Genomic DNA, 19,434 nt, shown 5'->3' with positions numbered 1-19,434 from the left:
GAATGATCTATCACGATTTCTCAGGGATACTAATGTTACAGAGAATAACTAAACAATGTCCAACTTAAAAGCCTACGTAGTGTAGTGTATGTTTTGCTCCATTATTGTTCAAATTTCATTGTACAATCTCTTAGTAATTAAATAATCAACTAAAAACAACAGACATAGCCCCACTCCACAAAGGGGGCAGTAAAGCAACAGCAAAGAACTACAGACCAATAGCACTAACATCCCATATCATAAAAATCTTTGAAAGGGTCCTAAGAAGCAAGATCACCACACATCTAGAAACCCATCAGTTACACAACCCAGGGCAACATGGGTTTAGAACAGGTCGCTCCTGTCTGTCGCAACTATTGGACCACTACGACAAGGTCCTAAATGCACTAGAAGACAAAAAGAATGCAGATGTAATATATACAGACTTTGCAAAAGCCTTCGACAAGTGTGACCATGGCGTAATAGCGCACAAAATGCGTGCTAAAGGAATAACAGGAAAAGTCGGTCGATGGATCTATAATTTCCTCACTAACAGAACACAGAGAGTAGTCGTCAACAGAGTAAAGTCCGAGGCAGCTACGGTGAAAAGCTCTGTTCCACAAGGCACAGTACTCGCTCCCATCTTGTTCCTCATCCTTATATCCGACATAGACAAGGATGTCAGCCACAGCACCGTGTCTTCCTTTGCAGATGACACCCGAATCTGCATGACAGTGTCTTCCATTGCAGACACTGCAAAGCTCCAGGCAGACATCAACCAAATCTTTCAGTGGGCTGCAGAAAACAATATGAAGTTCAACGATGAGAAATTTTAATTACTCAGATATGGTAAACATGAGGAAATTAAATCTTCATCAGAGTACAAAACAAATTCTGGCCACAAAATAGAGCGAAACACCAACGTCAAAGACCTGGGAGTGATCATGTCGGAGGATCTCACCTTCAAGGACCATAACATTGTATCAATCGCATCTGCTAGAAAAATGACAGGATGGATAATGAGAACCTTCAAAACTAGGGAGGCCAAGCCCATGATGACACTCTTCAGGTCACTTGTTCTATCTAGGCTGGAATATTGCTGCACACTAACAGCACCTTTCAAGGCAGGTGAAATTGCCGACCTAGAAAATGTACAGAGAACTTTCACGGCGCGCATAACGGAGATAAAACACCTCAATTATTGGGAGCGCTTGAGGTTCCTAAACCTGTATTCCCTGAAACGCAGGAGGGAGAGATACATGATTATATACACCTGGAAAATCCTAGAGGGACTAGTACCGAACTTGCACACGAAAATCACTCACTACGAAAGCAAAAGACTTGGCAGACGATGCACCATCCCCCCAATGAAAAGCAGGGGTGTCACTAGCATGTTAAGAGACCATACAATAAGTGTCAGGGGCCCGAGACTGTTCAACTGCCTCCCAGCACACATAAGGGGGATTACCAACAGACACCTGGCAGTCTTCAAGCTGGCACTGGACAAGCACCTAAAGTCAGTTCCGGATCAGCCGGGCTGTGGCTCGTATGTTGGTTTGCGTGCAGCCAGCAGCAACAGCCTGGTTGATCAGGCTCTGATCCACCAGGAGGCCTGGTCTCAGACCGGGCCACGGGGGCGTTGACCCCCGGAACTCTCTCCAGGTAAACTCCAGGTACCTCATTTTGTGATTTTACTAGTAAGCATAAGTCACTTTATGTAATTTTCTTATTTACTATTGTTTGCTTAAACATTAGCTGAATTGATACTTTCTCTGTCCATATTACTACCTCATATTTTTTTAAATACTATCAATTGATATTACTTACTAAAATTAATAATTATCATTTTTACTATAATTTCAATTTACTCTTAACATTTTTGACATTTAATAACCATTACTTGTCTAATTACCTTTACCTGTTTTAATACCACATTTACTATCTTAGAGTACTCTTGATTACCTTGTACTGCCATATAACCTCTAGTATAACTACCAGTGCAATATTGAATGAAATAAACATTACTTTTTCACTTTTTTTGTAATCATTATTACTTACTAAAATTTTATTAAACACCATATTTACTACCAGTCAATTTTACTTTTGTACATTAAACATTATTTTATACTTCCCATAACATTTTGTTGCCAAATTATCAAGTTTGTATATTCAACTCCAACCTTTATATTATCCTTTGTACCTGTGTACCTGTCTACCATCTTACTATCATATTATAACCAAGACATTACCATTGTTATTTTGGTACTTTAATTGTGAATTTTATTTTGTCAATTTAAATCTAGTTATACTCTTGATCTTGTCAACAACCTATACCAGACTCTAGTGCAATTGCAAGTACCATTTCAATTTGTATTTTTATATTATAAGTTTATATTATAATTCCTACTCTAAGATTGTTTTCATTTCTTAGTGACTATACTATTGTGTGTGCAATTAGTGTATATTTCAATTATATTATTGTTCAAGACCCTTAACTATCTTTTGCTAACTAGTACCAACCACCTCATATATCTTTTTTTTTTTTTTTTTTTTTTTTTTTCTACCTTAACTTGTATATTTTATCTTGTCAATTTAAATCTAGTTATACTCTAATTCTTGTAAACAACTTATATAACACCTTAGTGCAATTACAATTGAGAGTCTTGTGCCTTTTTTATATTATTAGATTAAACTCAGTTGTACTATAGTCAATACCAAATTCATTATATTAGACCATATTGCAATTACTAGTGAGAGACTGGTGCTATTTTTAATTTGTATTTTTATATTATTAGATTAAATCTAGTTGTACTATAGCTCATTCTAGCTTTATATTAGTAGATTAAATCTAGTTGTACTATAGCTCATTCTAGCTCAAAACATAGACTCCACAAAAGTCATTATATTAGACCTTAGTGCAATTACAAGTGAGAGTCTTGTTCTATTTTAAATTTGTATTTTTATATTACTAGTTTATACCTAGTTGTACTTTAGTTCATTCCAGCACAACACATAGACAACATCAACTTCATTATGTGTAGTAGTGACTATACTCTATATGACCAAAATACTCTAGCTATATACTTATCCAAGCTTCCTACCACTACAGATATCAGTACTAGAACTCAACACATAACTCAGGATATAAATAACCATACTGTACAAGCGAGTGGCCCATATCCTTTTGCATGATATTTCATTACTTTTTAACAAGTCACTAGAAACTAGCACCTTCCCGAAACTACTCAAGATGGCAAGGGTTACACCAATACATAAAGGTGGTGACCCTACAGACTTAAACAACTATAGGCCAATATCAAACTTACCATTGCTATCCAAAATCTTTGAGAAACTCGTGCACAGGAGACTATATTCATTTATAACAGCACAAAACATACTCAACCCCTGCCAATTTGGATTTAGGAAAAATAAAAGCACTAATGATGCAATCATAAAAATGCTAGATCTGCTTTACACAGCATTGGAAAATAAGGAATATCCACTAGGAATTTTTAATGACCTAAGAAAAGCTTTTGACACAGTAGACCACGACATCCTACTCCACAAACTTGACCATTACGGTATAAGAGGCCATGCGCTTGCTTATTTCAAATCTTACCTTACTAATAGGTATCAGTATGTTACCATTAAAGACACAGCATCAACAACACGGCCACTTGATACTGGAGTTCTGCAGGGAAGTGTCCTTGGTCCCCTGCTCTTCCTCATATACATCAATGATCTTCCAAACATATCCCAACACCTGAAACCCATTCTCTTTGCTGACGACACGACTTATGTCATCTCTCACCCTAATCTTGCCACCCTCAACACCATTGTTAACGAGGAGCTGATCAAAATATCGACTTGGATGACAGCCAATAAACTTACGCTTAACACTGACAAAACCTACTATATTATGTTTGGTAGCAGAGCAGGATATGCACAAATTAACATTAAGATCGACAACACTCTAATTACCAGACATAATGAGGGCAAATTCCTAGGCCTATACCTTGACAACAACCTGAATTTCAGCACCCATATCCAACACATAACCAAAAAAGTATCCAAAACAGTAGGGATCCTCTCCAAGATACGATACTACGTGCCGCAAAATGCCCTTCTCACACTATACCACTCACTTATTTATCCATACCTCACCTATGCTATTTGTGCTTGGGGATCAACTGCAGCAACACACCTAAAGCCAATAATAACCCAACAAAAAGCTGCAGTAAGAATAATCACTAAATCCCATCCCTGGCAACACACCCTCCCACTCTTCATAGATCTAAACTTACTCCCTGTTCAGTACATCCACACTTACTATTGTGCAATCTACATCTACAGGACCTTAAACTCCAATATCAACCTTGACCTAAAACGCTTTCTTGATAGTTGTGACAGAACCCACAGGCATAACACCAGACACAAACATCTCTACGACATTCCCCATGTCCGACTAAACCTTTACAAAAATTCAATGTATGTCAAAGGCCCTAAAATCTGGAACACCCTACCTGAGAACTCTAGAACTGCAGACACATTCATCACCTTCAAAACTACCATTAGAAAACATCTTATCTCCCTGATAAACCCCATCAACTAACTACACGAATACCACCTGGTGGTTCACACTTACTCACTCACCTATTTGACCATAAACAGAAATATTAATCTCAATCTTAAAATAATGAATCCTATGATACTCCAATACTGAAACTATGTACTGTGCCAAAACAAAAGCATTCACATTGCTAAACTCACAAACTAGTATTTAGTCACTTAGCCATAATACCAACTTACCTCATAATTTGTAATATTTTAAAATAAAGAATTGAACTAAGTCTGCCCGAAATGCCTAGCCATGCTAGGCGTTCCAGTGGTACACTCTGTAATCATTATTTAACTACATGTAAACCACACAACAACCAAATTCTGTAAATTCAACATTGTAATCTTTATAGAGAATAAACTTTGAATTTGAATTGAATTGAATAAAGCCAATAAAAAAGCTAATATTTGCTGTTTTATTTTCCAGGTTATTAAGTGCAAAGCTGCTGTGGCCTGGGAAAAGGAGAAACCTTTGACTATAGAAGATGTTGAAGTTGCTCCTCCAAAGGCTGGAGAAGTGCGCATAAAGGTATGGTTAAATTGGCTTTTCAGTATACTGTACCATTAAAATTTTTGACAATAGATGTTATAAGCCTAAATGTCTTCTAATTGTTTTACTTGATTTTGCTCACAGGCCAGTGCTTTAACCCTTTCAGGGTCCAGAGGCCAAATTTCAGTGTCCAAGAATTTTCAAAAAATAATTGTTATTTTTTCTTAAGTGGTAGAGAATCTTTTTCTGAAGGTAATAAAACAAAAAGTACGAAATTTGATGGAAAATTGACGAAATTATACTCGCGAATTTTGATGTGTCAGCGATATTTACGTATTGGCGATTTTGCTGACTTTGACTCCCATTTTAGGCCAATTACCTTATTCCATTCGATCAAATTCCTAGCTATTTTAGTAGTATTACTTCTATTCTATCGATTGAGCACAAGAAATCGCCAACTCAGCTGTTTCAACTACAAAATAAAGTGATTGGAAATTGGTAATTTGGCCAATTTAGTGCAAAGTTCAAAATATTCCAATTTCATAATAGGGTCCAGAATAAACAATGCAGGCATTCCTGGCACTAAAGTAACATTTCCTCTGTTCATTAGTTATGTTTTCAGGCTTTACAAATGAATTCCATTTTGATTTTTAATTTGCATAATTAATTTTTATTCAAACCAAAAAATAGAAGATTTACTGTCATGCAATATTGTAATAATTGTATAAATAATATCAGCACATTTGTGAACGTGTATTAGACTCACCAGCTGGCGTGTATTAGACGTGTGAGGTCATTTGTTTATGCTTGAGTATTGGCAAAAATTTAACATTTCTGCTAATTTGAGCTCAGTTTCAAGTCATTGTCAATACTAAAACCAATCAAAATCATCTCTGTTTCTGTAATATACCTTCCATTCTATCGAATGAGACCAAGAAATCACAAATACATCTATAAAAAACATACGAAAAAATACTGCAAAGTTGCTGTTTTAATGGAAAATTACGGTCTCGGTTTTTTCTCTCATTATGCACTGTGTGCTGCAGGATTTGTTTTATGTGGTGCACACATACCACATAGATGTATTCTCTCATATCTAGGACCAGATATACTGCTCACAGCTTATCAGAGTGAGCTGAGCTCATGGCGTAGATCTACGGTTTGGACCCTCAACATAAAGCCGTGGATCTACGGCACGGGCCCTGAAAGGGTTACTGCAGTGGCCTGTGACTTTTAGGACTCGCTTGCCATGGGTTCAAAATTCACCTGTTTTGTGATTGTAAAAGCTCCTGGTGAGTAAAACACAAGTTTCTGAACACTTGTCTGATTTATATGTAACCATTACAACTTGGCTGATTAGACATCTCTTAGGCTACAGGTCTTGTAATATGCAGTACTATTATGAAATATACCATATGCATATATGTAGTTTAATAAGGGTCATAGTAATACAGTATAAAGGACAATGGAAATTAAAGAATACTGTAGTTTGGTTTTAATATTGTTTACATTCCTTTCCTGTCTTGCCTAAAAATTTTAAATTCTAGCAAAGACCCTGGTATTTACATAGACAGCCATAATCTGTACTAGCCAGTTAGTACTCATTACAGTCGTATAATTTCCTATGCATAATTACAAACAAGCTTGTTGGTTTCATGGTGTCAAAGTGAATTGTCTCACAAATAATTAAAAATATTATTTTAATTTAGGTACTTGCAAGTGGAGTGTGTCACACTGATGCTTATACACTGGATGGTCATGACCCAGAGGGAATATTCCCAGTCATCCTTGGTCATGAGGGAGGTGGTATTGTGGAAAGTGTTGGAGAGGGAGTCACTTCAGTGAAAGAAGGTAAGTCATGGGTTAATTAACAATAAAATGTCTTTTACTCGCTAATTTCTTGCCTTTTATTGAAAGAACCTCCTCCTTGTGGAAGTTAAAAACAAGGAAAAGAGGATGAATTAAGTAAATATTTGTTAAGAATATGTATTTATATCTTCACACTACTGTGTCATTTACCCATTTTTCTTAATGTGTTCGTATACCTTTTTTTTACATGATTTAATCATTTAAATACTTATGCATAATATGTAATGGCTCTAGTATTCATTCAAGTGTGGAGCTTATTATGTGCAATAATTTTTTTTATTTCACATTTTTCACAAATGAGAAGGTACCATAATTTTCATCATTAGATACACCTTCACATGTACATTATCATGTGTGTTTTCTTTACTACTTTATCCTAATACTCTGGATACCAGAAAAAAAAAATACAGTAGATCAAAGAATATGGTGTTTTATTTGAGGCTCACTAAACACAACTCCTTGTCTGCATAGCCATTTCTTTTTACTTTGTACTGCGTGGAAAGTCGGTTAAATCAATCATTACAGTATCAGGGACTTGTAGTTAAAGACTCTTCTTTTATGGTTTTAAATTAGAGCTATGCTTTATTCCTTGGATCAAAGCCTCTCATATACCCCTAGTGCTGTAATATGTTTAAAAGATTTTTTCCTCCTTTTTCTTTGAAACTTTTTTGACATTGGCCATACAAGAATTTTTTTTTTTTAAATAAAGGTCATTTGGTAGAAAATATCGTATAACACTGTGCCTGGAAAAGAGAATTGGAAGCCAATGAGGAAAGGTAGATAGAAGACCCCTAATTAAGGTTATATTTAGGTTATCTGCTGAAAAAGAGTGGAAGAAAGTGCAAGTAGAAATAGGGTGTATGTAGAATGGAACATTTTAAGTGGAAAATTATGGTGCAACTGGATAGAGAAGAGCAACAAGACTGGGAAAGAAGAGTGGGGGAGGGAGTGAAGAAGATAAATGGAGGAGAAGGAAGGAGTGGGGGAAAAGAAAGATGGGTTGGAGGGAGGTAGTTTGCAAAAGAATTCCTCCACTATAATGTGCTGTATTGGAATTTACACTGAAAGAACTTGCATAATTTTGGAAGATTGGACCATATCATTTTTTCTTGCCCAATTTTTTAATGATGGCATTAACAATGTCATTTTTTGAAAATTTATTTCTTTTCACAGGTGATCATGTTATTCCATTATACATACCTCAGTGTCGTGAATGCAAGTTCTGCAAGTCCCCCAAGACAAATCTGTGCAGCAAAATCAGAGATACTCAAGGCAAGGGTGTTATGCCAGATGGGACCACACGTTTTACATGTAAAGGAAAGGAAATCTACCATTTCATGGGATGCTCTACCTTTTCTCAGTACACAGTTGTTGCTGAGATTTCTGTTGCTAAGGTGAACCAGGATGATTACTTAAATTTGCATATTCTTAAAAGTGGAAGATTACAGTGCATGAATATAATTTCAGGAGAGCACAAATATTATGGTCTAATACTGACTGCTGAACTGCAGCGTCTTCCCTACTTTGCAAAGTGTATAAATCATACTTTCTGACCTTCAGAATTAAAATCCAGCGAGCCAGTTTTCCTTTCGTCCTTTTATAGATACCATCTTGTTCTCATTCAGGAGCATGGATAACAAGGACCACTCAACTACACATGTCTAATATACCTGTTTACTCTCTGCCTGCTGAGCATCAAATCCTTATTAGCCACCTTTTCTCAAACTTTTCCTTGGATGCTGAATCCTACACCATCTCCCATTCACCTTAGATATGATCATATTGGCTTACTTGGCAACTGTTAAAGAACTTTGCCCAACAAAAAATTGTATTTTCTTTTGCTAAAGCAGAAAAATTTGTCTGAACAAACATGCAAACCATTCCAACACTAATATACATCTGACTTAACATTTGTCTCAGTTTATTACATTCCAATTACTTTACGTATTCTCCATTTTTAACCTTGCTACTTCTGTCCTTCATTCTGGCTCTTTCCTCTTTCTAATGTCCTCAAATTTCTGCCTCTTTTTTTAAGTTTACTTTCAACCATATTTTTTAATGTTTTGTTACTCGTTACCATATTTACTCATTCAGGATCTTGTTTTTCTCCTGGTTATTATTTCTTCTCTGCAAAATGTCAACAGTGCCTTGCTCAATATTTTGTTTGCTTTTTTTCTCAGTTTGTTTAATATCTTTTGGGGAATTTTTACATTATATTGTAAGAATATATAAATATCTACTTACCTTTAGTCAGTACAGTATTGCATTTTAAATTTTTTCTCTTCTTTCCGTATACAATACGGTACATAACTGAAATTTATTGTATGGTCAAGGTTTCTAAGGCATTCAGTATCTTCTGTTTCTGAAAAAATATTCATTAATTATAAGTTTGTACGTATTCTGTTACAAATAAGTGTGTTGAGTATACCTGGTAAAGTGTATGGTAGTTATTATTGAAAGAATTAAGAGTAAGCTGGAGAGTATGATAGCAGATGAACAAGGAGACTTTAGGAAGGGTAGGGGATGTGTAGACCAAGTGTTTACAATGAAACGTATAGGTGAACAGTATTTAGATAAGGGTAAAGAGGTTTTTGTGGCATTTATGGATTTGGAAAAGGAGTATGACAGGGTTGATAGAATGGTTTAGAAAGACACGTAAGCAAACACTATAAAGATGAGGTGAATCATATTTATTAGAAAACGTTTCGGTCCTGGGGTGTGACCTTGATCACTTCTAACATACAGAGGTAGAAAGACATTATATATATAGGCGGAGAGTGAGATGTGACGCACGTGACCTGAGGAATGTCATAAGAACATAAGAATGGAGGAACACTGTAGAAGGCCTACTGGCCCATGCGAGGCAGGTCCTTATCAAAACAACCTCTGCCTATGATGAGGACCAGTAGACGATGAAATCATGTGACTCCTGTGTTGTTGGGTTGGTGCTGCTTAAGTATCATGTATGCCAATGTTTTTGAAATTTTGTAGTTTCCAGTGTTGCGTTCTATAGTGTCGGTGACGGTGATTAGTGAGGCTTCTAGGCACCGTCGGCGTCTGAGGTCTGGTTCGGTGAGAACGAGTTGTGCCTCGTTCCAGTTCATCAAATGCCCCGTGGAGTCTCTGTGGAGGACACAGGCGTACCTTACATCGTCTCTGTTAGAGGCATTTCGATGCTCATTCAGGCGGACTGCAAGATCTCTGCCTGTCTCGCCTACATATTTCTTGGGACAGAACCCACAGGGGATAGTGTAGACGCCTGCTGTAGAAGTTAGAGGTGTGGGGCTGCGTTTAGTAGTGAGGTCTTTGATAGAGGATGTGTTTATGGTGGAAACGTTGATGTTACTCATAGCAAGTGCCCGGCGAGTATTCGTGGCAACATCGCCACATGGGAGTACTATGAACTGTTTAGGGGGCTGTTCCATGGGCGGTTTGTTGAGGATAGCTTGTGCCTTGAGTCTGCAATCTCGGATGAAGAAAGATGGGAACTGAAGACGTGTAAAGGCTTGTGTTATGTAAGTGCATTCTTCTTCTAGAAAACAAGGGCTGGAGATGCGAAGAGCTCTCAAGAAGAAGCCAATGAGGACTCCTCTCTTAGTGCGGGTATCTTGGTGTGAATAAAAGTGTATAAGATCGTCCTTGTTGGTAGGTTTTCTATACACTTTGAAGAGAAGTTTGTCACTGTCGGGAGATCTGCACAGTAGAACGTCGAGGAAAGGAAGTTTGCCATCATTTTCGAGTTCAAGTGTAAACTTTATTGATGGTTCAACTGCATTGATCTTGTTGAGAAGGGCCTGGATATTGAGACGTCTTGGATAGAAAACCAATATATCATCAACGTATCTTAGCCAGGTAACGGTGTTGGGAATGAGGGTGCTGAATTTCTCTGTCTCCAAGTTTTCCATGAAGAGGTTGGCAAGCACAGCACTGAGCGGGCTGCCCATTGCCATCCCAAAGCATTGTTTGTAACAGTTGTCCTGATACTTGAAGAAGTTGAAATTAACACACAGTTCCACTAGATTGATGAAATCTAGAAGAGGTAAAGGGAGGTCGTGGTTTTCAGTGAGCCTCTGTCTCAGAATGTTGATTGCAGCGTCAGTAGGAACGTTGGTAAAGAGGGCTGTGACATCGAAGGAAGCCATGCTTTTGTTTTTGACATTCAGGTTGGAAATTCGGGAGAGAAGGTCACCTGAGTGTTTGAGGTGGGCTTGACTGATAGTGCCCAGAAGCGCTGAAAGGTATTTGGCAAGGTGGCCGGCTAGTCTGTGTGGTGCACTCCCTATGCCCGAAGTGATAGGCCGTAGTGGGATGCCAGGTTTGTGTGTCTTAGGAAGGCCATACAGGCGTGCTGGTTTCGGTTGACCTGGTAAAAGTTTAAGTAGTTTTTTGCCTTGTTCTGATTTTCGTAAGATGCTACGAGCCTTTTGAAGGAAAGTCTGGGTACTTTGAAGTAGCACTGATTCTGATACAGGCTGGTATGTGTTGGCATCGTTGAGAAGATTTAAGACTTTATTGTTGTAGTCGACAGTGTTGAGTAACACCACACCACCTCCTTTGTCAGCGGTTGTAATGACGATATCATCGTTGTTGGCCAAGTTCCTGAGTGCTTGGATGTATCTTCTGGGAATGACCGGTCTTGAAGGTTCAGTAGCTGCAGCAGTGATGATTCCTTGGACAAAGCCCTTTTGAAACTCGGAGTCTCCAAAAGGTTGGTTCTTGGTTACCATATCCACCAGATTATGTTTCTTGTTGATGCCAGTAGTAAACTTGAGCCCTAGGCTGAGGGCTTCTGTCTCGGTGACGGTTAGTGTATAGGAAGATAAGTTATTTATGATTTCTGGTCGTCCCATTTCGCTCCATTTGCTGTGGGAACACAGGTCTTGTAGTTTTCGTGATAGCTTCAATTTCTGTTGGATGTTGGCAGTGGTAACTTGGCTGAGTATATATTCTGCAGTCCTTCTGTCAGGAGTAGGAAGTGAAGCACGAATCTGAGCGGCACGTAATGAGGCCTCCTTCTGAGCATGTCGCAACGATGCCAACACATACCAGCCTGTATCAGAATCAGTGCTACTTCAAAGTACCCAGACAAGGCAAAAAACTACTTAAACTTTTACCAGGTCAACCGAAACCAGCACGCCTGTATGGCCTTCCTAAGACACACAAACCTGGCATCCCACTACGGCCTATCACTTCGGGCATAGGGAGTGCACCACACAGACTAGCCGGCCACCTTGCCAAATACCTTTCAGCGCTTCTGGGCACTATCAGTCAAGCCCACCTCAAACACTCAGGTGACCTTCTCTCCCGAATTTCCAACCTGAATGTCAAAAACAAAAGCATGGCTTCCTTCGATGTCACAGCCCTCTTTACCAACGTTCCTACTGACGCTGCAATCAACATTCTGAGACAGAGGCTCACTGAAAACCACGACCTCCCTTTACCTCTTCTAGATTTCATCAATCTAGTGGAACTGTGTGTTAATTTCAACTTCTTCAAGTATCAGGACAACTGTTACAAACAATGCTTTGGGATGGCAATGGGCAGCCCGCTCAGTGCTGTGCTTGCCAACCTCTTCATGGAAAACTTGGAGACAGAGAAATTCAGCACCCTCATTCCCAACACCGTTACCTGGCTAAGATACGTTGATGATATATTGGTTTTCTATCCGAGACGTCTCAATATCCAGGCCCTTCTCAACAAGATCAATGCAGTTGAACCATCAATAAAGTTTACACTTGAACTCGAAAATGATGGCAAACTTCCTTTCCTCGACGTTCTACTGTGCAGATCTCCCGACAGTGACAAACTTCTCTTCAAAGTGTATAGAAAACCTACCAACAAGGACGATCTTATACACTTTTATTCACACCAAGATACCCGCACTAAGAGAGGAGTCCTCATTGGCTTCTTCTTGAGAGCTCTTCGCATCTCCAGCCCTTGTTTTCTAGAAGAAGAATGCGCTTACATAACACAAGCCTTTACACGTCTTCAGTTCCCATCTTTCTTCATCCGAGATTGCAGACTCAAGGCACAAGCTATCCTCAACAAACCGCCCATGGAACAGCCCCCTAAACAGTTCATAGTACTCCCATGTGGCGATGTTGCCACGAATACTCGCCGGGCACTTGCTATGAGTAACATCAACGTTTCCACCATAAACACATCCTCTATCAAAGACCTCACTACTAAACGCAGCCCCACACCTCTAACTTCTACAGCAGGCGTCTACACTATCCCCTGTGGGTTCTGTCCCAAGAAATATGTAGGCGAGACAGGCAGAGATCTTGCAGTCCGCCTGAATGAGCATCGAAATGCCTCTAACAGAGACGATGTAAGGTACGCCTGTGTCCTCCACAGAGACTCCACGGGGCATTTGATGAACTGGAACGAGGCACAACTCGTTCTCACCGAACCAGACCTCAGACGCCGACGGTGCCTAGAAGCCTCACTAATCACCGTCACCGACACTATAGAACGCAACACTGGAAACTACAAAATTTCAAAAACATTGGCATACATGATACTTAAGCAGCACCAACCCAACAACACAGGAGTCACGTGATTTCATCGTCTACCCTCGCCTCGCATGGGCCAGTAGGCCTTCTACAGTGTTCCTCCATTCTTATGTTCTTATGACATTCCTCAGGTCACGTGCGTCACATCTCACTCTCCGCCTATATATATAATGTCTTTCTACCTCTGTATGTTAGAAGTGATCAATGTTCCAGGACCGAAGCGTTTTCTAATAAATATGTTATAGTGTTTGCTTACGTGTCTTTCTAAACCAACTTGTCGGTATTTATTACCAAGGTTTATACCATGGTTTTGAAAATAGCATTTTAAAAATACAGTGGACCCCCGCATAACGATCACCTCCCAATGCGACCAATTATGTAAGTGTATTTATGTAAGTGCGTTTGTACGTGTATGTTTGGGGGTCTGAAATGGACTAATCTACTTCACAATATTCCTTATGGGAACAAATTCAGTCAGTACTGGCACCTGAACATACTTCTGGAATGAAAAAATATTGTTAACCGGGGGTCCACTGTATAAATTTAAGCTGTTAAACAGATAATATACAGGTGGGCCCCACTTATACGGCTGGTTAGATTCTGGGCTACTGCCATAAAGCAGAAATTGCTGTAAAGTGAAAAGACTTTTTTTTTTTTTACTTTCCAATGCATATAAAAATCTGATAACATGTTTACACAATCATATATGAAATGAGCAATAGAGCTATGACTAAAAAAAAAATGCACACGCAGTACACATTACTTGCCTTAAAATATTTTCATCCTTAGCTTAGTAGTGGTGAATACCTTTATTGTAGGAAGTCTGAATAAATGAAGAATGGGTATAATTGAAAATCACTGCATTAGTAAAGCAGTGTAAAGTGTGGCCTGCCTGTATTGACAAATAAATTCTTACAGCATATCTGCATTGCATTCTTACAGGTGGAACCTGGATCAGTATGTGCTATCTTTGGCCTTGGTGCTGTTGGCTTGGCTGTTGCAATGGGCTGTAGGGAACGAGGTGCAAAACGCATCATCGGAATTGATTTGAATCCAAATAAGTTTGAAATTGGTAAGTGTTGTGCTCTTTTCTTCCTTTTTATCTATATTTGCAGGAATGTGCATACTGACGTATATTAAATCAGTTTTTTTTAATTGAATTTTTCTTGTTTTTCAGCAAAGCCTTTTGGTTGTACAGAATTTTTAAACCCAAATGACCACTCCAAACCCATTCAAGAGGTTCTCATTAACATGACAGATGGTGGATGTGATTACACTTTTGAGTGTATTGGTAATGTGAATGTCATGCGTGCTGCCTTGGAGGCATGCCACAAAGGGTGGGGTCAGAGTGTGATTATTGGTGTAGCAGCTGCAGGAAAGGAAATATCTACTAGACCATTCCAGCTGGTAACTGGAAGGGTCTGGAAAGGAACAGCTTTTGGAGGTATGATTTTGAATGTAATATCAAAGTCACTAAGTTTATTGATTGAATTTATAGTTTTTTTTTTTTTTTTTAATATTCCACTATCTCCTACCAAGGTAGGGTGACATGTCAAAGAAATAATTTCTATATCAATCATTGTATTGCCTGAAGGGTACCAATACAAGAAGTGATTTGCAGTTTTATATGCATCTCTTGTATAAATATGTAGTAGAGATAAGTAATTGACATGATGAGAATTTGGAATGTAGTAATTAAAAGGCAATGTGGTTACCAAAAGTATTAATTCAGAGGGGTGAGGAGACATTAAAGTGGTTTAGGCATGCAGAGGGAAGTTGAAAGAGAGGGTGTGTAAATCCTGGGTGGAAGGTCAGAGGGATAGGGGTTGCCCCAGAAATGGTTGGAGGGACAGAGTAAAAAAACTTCGAGTATCCAGCAGGTTTATATAATGATATTTTAATAGATGTGCTGTTGGAATACGAGCAAGGTAACTTTTATTAAGGGATTCAAGGAAACCAATTGGCCAGCCTAGCATCCTGGAGAGATAGAGGACAGTGGAGATGTTGCAGTCAGATTGATGCCGGCATATTTCTGAAAAGCAGTAATAGTGAATGGTGAAAATGTTTTCCTCGGGTCATCCTGCCATCGTAGAAAAATCCTCTTCAAGGGGGCTCCTTGGCGTGGTGAAGAGGCTCTTGGTCTGAGGAATTAGACCTGTTGGTCTACTTCCTCAGACCGAACCTAATTACCCCCCCAATCCCCCGTTCCCTATCCCATCCTCCCCTTTTTCCTTTCCTTTTTTTTTTTCCCCACAGGCACGCTAGTTCCTAGGTAGGAGAAAGGGTACCGGGGTCCATCCCATTCCGTTAATATTCTTGGCGGTGGCGTAGTTTGCCGTGGAATCTGGATTGCCTGGGGATGTCCTGATCCCTCTCCGGTATCCCAGAGGGTGGCTTTGGGTGTCTCTCGGGCGACGGGTGTAACTCTAGAAGCCACCTTTCGGATTCCGGGGGTGGTGGCCGAAGGAGGTATGCTTTGTGGCGGATTTCCGGCCGCCCTCTCTTTTGTCCACCGAGGTAGCTTGGCAGATGTGAGGTTGCTATCCCGGATTGCCGGTTTACTGGCATGATGGGTAGGGTATGGCACGGGTTCCATGCTGCATCTGCGCTGCTTGCGGTGCTGAGGTCCTCTTGGGCGCGGAGGGAGATTTCTGGCCCTTTCATTCCTCCTAGGAACTATCCCTCCCTGCCCCCCCCTTTTTTTTATTCTTTTTTATTATTTTCTTTTCTTTCTTTTTTTTTCTTAAAAACAAAAAGAAAGAAGTAACCTAACCATGGCAGCCCTAGTCCATGAACCTGCTACCCCCAGGCCCCTTCTTGATACCGCACCCCGTTCTGACCCCGCCTCGTCTTTGGACCACTCTTCGGACATTCCTCTTGCCGGTGCTGTTTCCTCACCCGCTTCAGGTACTGAGGCCTCGACTGACTCCTTCGATTTATCTGACCTTCGCTCTCCTCTGACTATGCTTCCGGCCTCTCCCTCTACGGTGCGGCAATTTTTGAATCGCCGGCCCATTCCACGTCGGACCAACTCTGGTCCCACGCCTAAACGACAACGACAATTACCTGCTGATGATACTTCTCCACCTTCTCGTTCTTCTCAGAAAAGATCAACACGTCCTTCACTACCTTTCCACGCTCAGTTTCAGACTGCACAATGGACTAAATTCTTCACTTTACGACCGACTTCCTCTACTGCCTATCTTTCTGACCACAGTATTGGCAAGGCACTCCTACGCCATGTTGGTAAAGATATTTCTTTTCATGCTCTTAAGAGCGGTACGCGCATTGTCACCGTACAGAATGCTACCCAGGCTCATGAGCTTTCTCGTCTTTCCCATATCGATACTGTTCCTGTAACTATTGAAAAGCATCATTCCCTCAATTCTTGTAGTGGTACCGTCATTCTGCCCCATACCATAGTTCAACAAAATTTCCAGACATGTGGCACTGACATTCTTGAACAGCTGGAACTCCAAGATCTCCCAATCCTCAAGGTAGACACTTACGTTCTTCCTGCCCGCGGGCGGAGACGATACCCTAGCAATGTGGCTCGTTTAACTTTTGACAGCCGTGAGCTCCCATCCTCAGTTTATGTAGCAGGACATCGGTTACAAGTTCGAAAGGTGATCCCTACACCGCAACAGTGTAGAAATTGCTGGCGATTTGGCCATCCAGCGAAATATTGCAGATCTATCGCCGAATGCCCAGTCTGTGGTGCCGATGACCATTCTAATACGTCCTGCAATCGACCTCCCTCTTGCCTTAATTGTCATGAGGCTCACCCTTTGTACTCTCGCCGTTGTCAAGTCTACTTAAACGAGCGGGAAATCCGTTACCTCAAAGAGGCAGAAGGTCTCCCTTATGCCATGGCAGTTTCTCATCTCCGCCTCCAAGGGAGACTACCTCGTGTTTCTTATTTCCGTGTTTCAAAATGTCCCCCCACTCCTGGTATCCCATCTTCTGCACCCACCTCTGTAGTTACCTCTCCCATAGTCACTCCTGTATCTAATTCTTTTGCTGTCCTCAGCTCTGACGTCCCTACTTCAACGTCTCAGTCTGATCTTGCTTCTTCATGTTCTCTCACAAGCCTCAGTAGCGACGAGATCTCGTATGACACTTCCTCCCAATTGTCCCTCTACTTCTCAAAAGTCAAAAAAAGGTCTGTTAACACCTCCTACCCATCTTCCACCTCCTCATTTTCCCTTCCCTGTCTCTGTACCTGGTTCTCCCCCTCTCACTGGCTCTATTACAAGTGTAGAGGTTCACCCTCCTCCTCGTACTGTACCTTCCTCCCCTGTTCCCTCCCAAGTTTCTTCCTCTTCTGCCACCTCCCAGGTTTCTGCCTCTTCTGTCCCCTTCCACGCTTCTCCAGTTCCCTCCACCCTTCCGTCCCCCCCTACCTTGGTACAGTCCATTACAGTTCCAATCTTTACTCATCCTCCCCCTACCATTTCCAATATTGTCTCCCATACGATGTCTTTGAATTCTGAAACACTTGAAGCAATCTCTGAATATATTGCAGAGACCAAACCATCAATGGACACTGATCCACCCTCCGCTCCTTCTCTCTCCTCTACTCCATCTGCGCAACTCCTTTCTTCACAGCGCACCGTTCCTTCGCTGCTTGAACGTTTTCCACTGCCTCCGCATGTGGACTTTTCTAACCCCTCTAGTCCGTAGGAACCTTTACCTGCGGATTTCAGGTATCTTTATCATTGCCAATCATGGCCTATTTACAGTGGAACATACGCTGCCTCAGGGGTAATTGGGGTGAGCTTCAGATGTTACTCTCCCAGTTTTCCCCTGTTGGTGTTTGCTTACAGGAACCAAAATTACACTCTGCTGTTATCTCTCCCATCTCAGGCTATAATTTATTGTATTCTTCAAATCCTTTTCCTGATGGGACCTTGAATGAAAGTGCCCTTCTTCTACGCACTGATATTCCGTACCATCAGCTATTTGTTCGTACTTCACTGCATTACACAGCAGCCCGTATCCACTTGCATAGGTGGTATACGCTCTGTTCTTTATATCTCTCTCCTTCTCGGGCATTATCTATTCCGGATATTGCCTTTCTTGTTTCGTCATTACCACCACTGATTCTGTTACTTGGTGATTTTAATGCCCACCATTTCCTCTGGGGGGGTCTCACTGTGATTCCCGTGGCATTCAGTTAGAGGCTTTTCTTGCCACCCACCCCCTCCATGTTTTAAATACAGGTACTCACACCCATTTTGATCCTCGGACTCACACTCTCTCTTGCATCGATCTCTCAGTCTGCTCTTCCTCCGCCGCATTAGACTTCACTTGGTCTGTTCTTTTGGACTTACATGACAGCGATCATTTCCCAATCATTCTTACTTCCCCTTCATATTCACCACCTCTTCGCATCCCATGCTGGCAATTTGATCAGGCAAATTGGAACCTTTACTCACACCTAACTGTTTTTAGAGAGGTTCCTTCTTCGTCCTCCATCGATGAGCTTTTACACCTCTTCTCGTCCTCCGTTTTAACCGCAGCTTCTCATTCTATACCCCAAACTTCGGGCAGGCATTCTCAGAAATGCGTGCCTTGGTGGTCTCCTGCTTGTGCTCGTGCAGTACGTTTGAAACGCGCTGCATGGGGCAGGTACCGGTACAATAGAACCACAGAGAGACTTCTTGAATTTAAGCAGAAGCGTGCGATCGCTCGCCGTGTCATCCGTGATGCTAAACGCACTTGCTGGCGAGATTATGTCTCCACCATCACCTCTGCTTCCTCTATGAGTGCAGTCTGGAAAAAAGTACGAAAACTGAGTGGTAAATATTCTCCTGACCCAGCTCCTGTTCTGCGGGTTGCCGGTGTTGATATAGCAAACCCACTAGATGTTGCCAATGAAATTAGCAATCATCTGGTCCGTATTTCTCAGGGACTCCATCTATGCCCCTCATTTCTTTCCTCAAAGTCTGCCAGAGAGTTAGC

At 40.7% G+C, this 19,434-nt stretch overlaps 1 protein-coding gene across 1 annotated transcript in view; it reads left to right on the top strand.

Moving 5' to 3' along the window:
• Positions 1-19,434, top strand: part of Fdh (alcohol dehydrogenase class-3 Fdh) — a 29,438-nt gene that overhangs the window by 6,101 nt on the left and 3,903 nt on the right. The window contains exons 2-7 of the mRNA XM_070082233.1: positions 5,024-5,125; positions 6,796-6,937; positions 8,129-8,389; positions 9,344-9,350; positions 14,346-14,542; positions 14,648-14,914. Of these exons, the coding sequence (XP_069938334.1) occupies positions 5,024-5,125; positions 6,796-6,937; positions 8,129-8,389; positions 9,344-9,350; positions 14,346-14,542; positions 14,648-14,914 (976 nt within the window). The remainder of the gene's footprint in view (positions 1-5,023; positions 5,126-6,795; positions 6,938-8,128; positions 8,390-9,343; positions 9,351-14,345; positions 14,543-14,647; positions 14,915-19,434) is intronic.

The sequence above is a fragment of the Cherax quadricarinatus genome, chromosome 7, assembly GCF_038502225.1.
Source record: "Cherax quadricarinatus isolate ZL_2023a chromosome 7, ASM3850222v1, whole genome shotgun sequence".
NCBI lineage: Eukaryota > Metazoa > Arthropoda > Malacostraca > Decapoda > Parastacidae > Cherax > Cherax quadricarinatus.
This window is presented reverse-complemented; position numbering and strand designations above follow the sequence as displayed.